The sequence below is a fragment of the Triticum dicoccoides genome, chromosome 1A (genome assembly GCF_002162155.2).
Source record: "Triticum dicoccoides isolate Atlit2015 ecotype Zavitan chromosome 1A, WEW_v2.0, whole genome shotgun sequence".
Classification (NCBI taxonomy): domain Eukaryota; kingdom Viridiplantae; phylum Streptophyta; class Magnoliopsida; order Poales; family Poaceae; genus Triticum; species Triticum dicoccoides.
Window position 1 is genome coordinate 332,797,702 of NC_041380.1, and position 2,780 is coordinate 332,800,481.

General features: G+C 38.6%; 1 protein-coding gene across 1 annotated transcript; it reads right to left on the minus strand.

Moving 5' to 3' along the window:
- Positions 1 to 1,304: 1,304 nt before the first annotated feature.
- Positions 1,305 to 2,097, minus strand: LOC119286868 (cytochrome P450 89A2-like). Its single transcript, XM_037566364.1, has 2 exons — positions 1,808 to 2,097; positions 1,305 to 1,353 (listed from the first exon to the last, which is right to left on the minus strand). Exons 1-2 carry the CDS (start codon positions 2,095 to 2,097, stop codon positions 1,305 to 1,307), a joined length of 339 nt encoding a protein of 112 aa, XP_037422261.1.
- Positions 2,098 to 2,780: the final 683 nt, after the last annotated feature.

A 2,780-nucleotide genomic window follows, 5' to 3' on the forward strand; every position in this document is an offset into this window, starting at 1 on the left:
TTAAACAATTTCCACCACCATTTTATAAGCAAAGCTTTCTTCATTAAAGCTAAATTTGGAATTTTTAAACCTCCCATATCTTTAGGTCTACACACCTCAGACCATCTCCACTTAATGATATTTTTTCTTATCTTCTTCTTTCCACACAAGTTTAGCCCTAAAAATCCATCCTCGTATTAACCCCAACAGGGAGTCCATAAAAGGACATCATAAAGTATGGAATGTCAGTTAGTGAGGATTGAACGAGATTTATCCTCCCAGCACTAGCAAGCAGCTTACCTTGCCAATTACTACATTTCTTCTCCGTTTTATGCTCAGGTAGTTTCCAAATTTTATTTCTAATTCTCTTCTCATCAATAGGTTGCCCAAGGTATCTCATAGGCAGAGAACCCATATGGCAGGTGAAAATCTTTGCAAATTCCTTTGCCTTGTTGATAGTATCTCCAAACAAGAAAATTTCACTTTTATGAAAATTAATTTTCAAGCCTAGCATTTGTTCAAAAAGACAAAATAAAATTTTCAGATGGTGTGCACTATTATAGTCATCTTGCAAGAGGAAAATTGTGTCATCAACATATTGTAACATATTAATCTCATTGTCAATATTTTCCTCCAACACACCCTTAATCGGCCCATTTATTCAGGCTTTATCCATTAACATAGCCAAGGCATCCACAACCAAATCAAAGATAAGAGGGAAAAAGAGAGACCCCCTGCCGCAGCCCTTTGTGAGTAGGAAAATAGGGTCCTAGACTTTCATTGACTTTTATACACACTTTGCCCCCATTTATAGTGTGCATAACCAAGTCAATCCATTTATCTTGGAAATATTTAATTTTAAGCATTTGCAAAACAAAAGTACATTTAAATTTGTCATAGGATTTTTCAAAGTCTACTTTAAATAGCAAAACACTTTGTTTCCTACGATGAATGCTATTCAAAGCCTCATGTAGAATAAGTACTCCATAATGTACCTCTTTCTAACAAAGGCAGTTTGTATTTGGGAAATTACCTCACCAGCAATCCCATTAAGTCTGTTCATAAGTACTTAGGTTTTAAAAATTACATTCAACAGACCGATGGGCCTGAATTTATGAATTTGGTTTGCATCGTTAGTTTTAGGGGAAAAAGTGAAAATTTCCATAATTGAGCCTAGATATGTCTAAATTTCCATTATGAAAATCATCAAACCTTGATGTCATTTTCAACCAGAACCCAAAAGTGTTGGTAGAACTCAACAGTAAACCCACGATGGCCTGGTGATCTATTATGAGTCATCCCAAACAATGCATTTTTTATTTCCTCTAAAGAAATTCAGCTTTTAGCTTATCCACAACATCACTAGGGATAATCCTATAATTATCAATATCCAAGGATATAGATCTCTCTGGATGACCAAAAAGATATTTATAATATTTATTAATATATCCTATAAAATTATTGTCTCCATCATTTTTGCCTTCTCCTTGTTTAAGGCAAGTTATTTTACAATGATAATTGGGATACATTGTCATAAGCTAAAAGTGGCAAAAGTGAAATGTCAATTTCAGAGTGGCATAAGGAAAATGGGCAAAAGTTAAAGTGGCAAAAACAAATTTTGCCTAGATTTATATCCTTGGTGTGACTCTAATTTAAAATAAAGATGAGAATGGTATTTGCTCTGTTAACTGAAGCTCAAAATGATCAGATGAGATTCCATGAAACATCAGCTGCTGAGATATACACATCTGAACATTCAGTTCAGACAAGTAGGTTCGGCAAGTAGTGTGATTGTAAGCACTGTCAGCTCCTGCTTCTAGGCACCAACCTCGCGCATAGTGGTTTGGCCATGATGAGGGTGAACTCCGGCTTCTCGGTGAAGTCCACCTCATTGCCTGGAACCTCATGCCACAACTCATTGACCAAATTTCCCACGAAGTACTCGAGGTGAAGTCTAGCAATGCCAAGCCCGACACAGATCCTCCTCCTGACGTCGAACGGCATCATCCTAGTCTCCCTGCTGCCAGACACATCCACCCCCTCGTCATCGCCTCCCGACAAGAATCGCTCTGGCACGAACTTTGTCGGCTTCTCCCACTCTCGTTCGTCCCTGCTCATCACTGCCACCATGAAGTTCACAGTGGCACCCTTCGGGATCAGGTACCCACCACATGTTCTCCATCGCCTAGTGCGGTAGCATGAAGTGCGCCAGTGGGTGTGTGTGTGTAGTCCCTCAAGGATGATGACTTTCAGGTAAGGCATCCTATGGATATCCTCCTCGGAAACCTCTTCCTGGTCGTCTCCAGTTGTGACGCCGATCTCGTCATAGAGCTTCTCTTGGATAGCCCACATAAACATTCCTAAGGAGTACCTTAACATCGTATTTGATTGTGGACCTTTTATGAGCACCTAGGATTCTAAACTAAGCGTATTTTAGACTTCCTCCATTCTAACTCAGGAGAAGCGATAGAAAGTGAAGAACTGGTCATGATAACGATAAAAAGCAAAAGTAAAACCCACTGAAATTTAATTATTTTTTATTTTCTGAGTTTTTGGGAAAGCGGAAAAGAAAAATAACAAGAAAAAAAGTAACTAAGCAAAGTAGATAATTAGGAAGGTAAAGGTCTGCAAAATCTATGGTTAAATACGCAAAACAGAACCAAACAGCAACCCAAAAAGACTTGGCAAAACCGGGATAGCTTGAATTGAGTATACATGAAGTCCCCAGCAACAGCGTTAGAAAAAGGCTTGCTTCCTTTGAACTAGGAAGGTGTTTGGCCCCAAGTGCAAAAGTTTATAGC

Excerpts from the sequence above, each read along its gene's own strand:
- LOC119286868 (XM_037566364.1), bottom strand. The coding sequence starts at position 2,097 with ATGAGCAGGGACGAACGAGAGTGGGAGAAGCCGACAAAGTTCGTGCCA. Across the intron at positions 1,354-1,807 it reads GCCAAACCACTATGCGCGAG|GATTATCCCTAGTGATGTTG; the intron begins GTTGGTGCCTAG and ends TGATAATTATAG.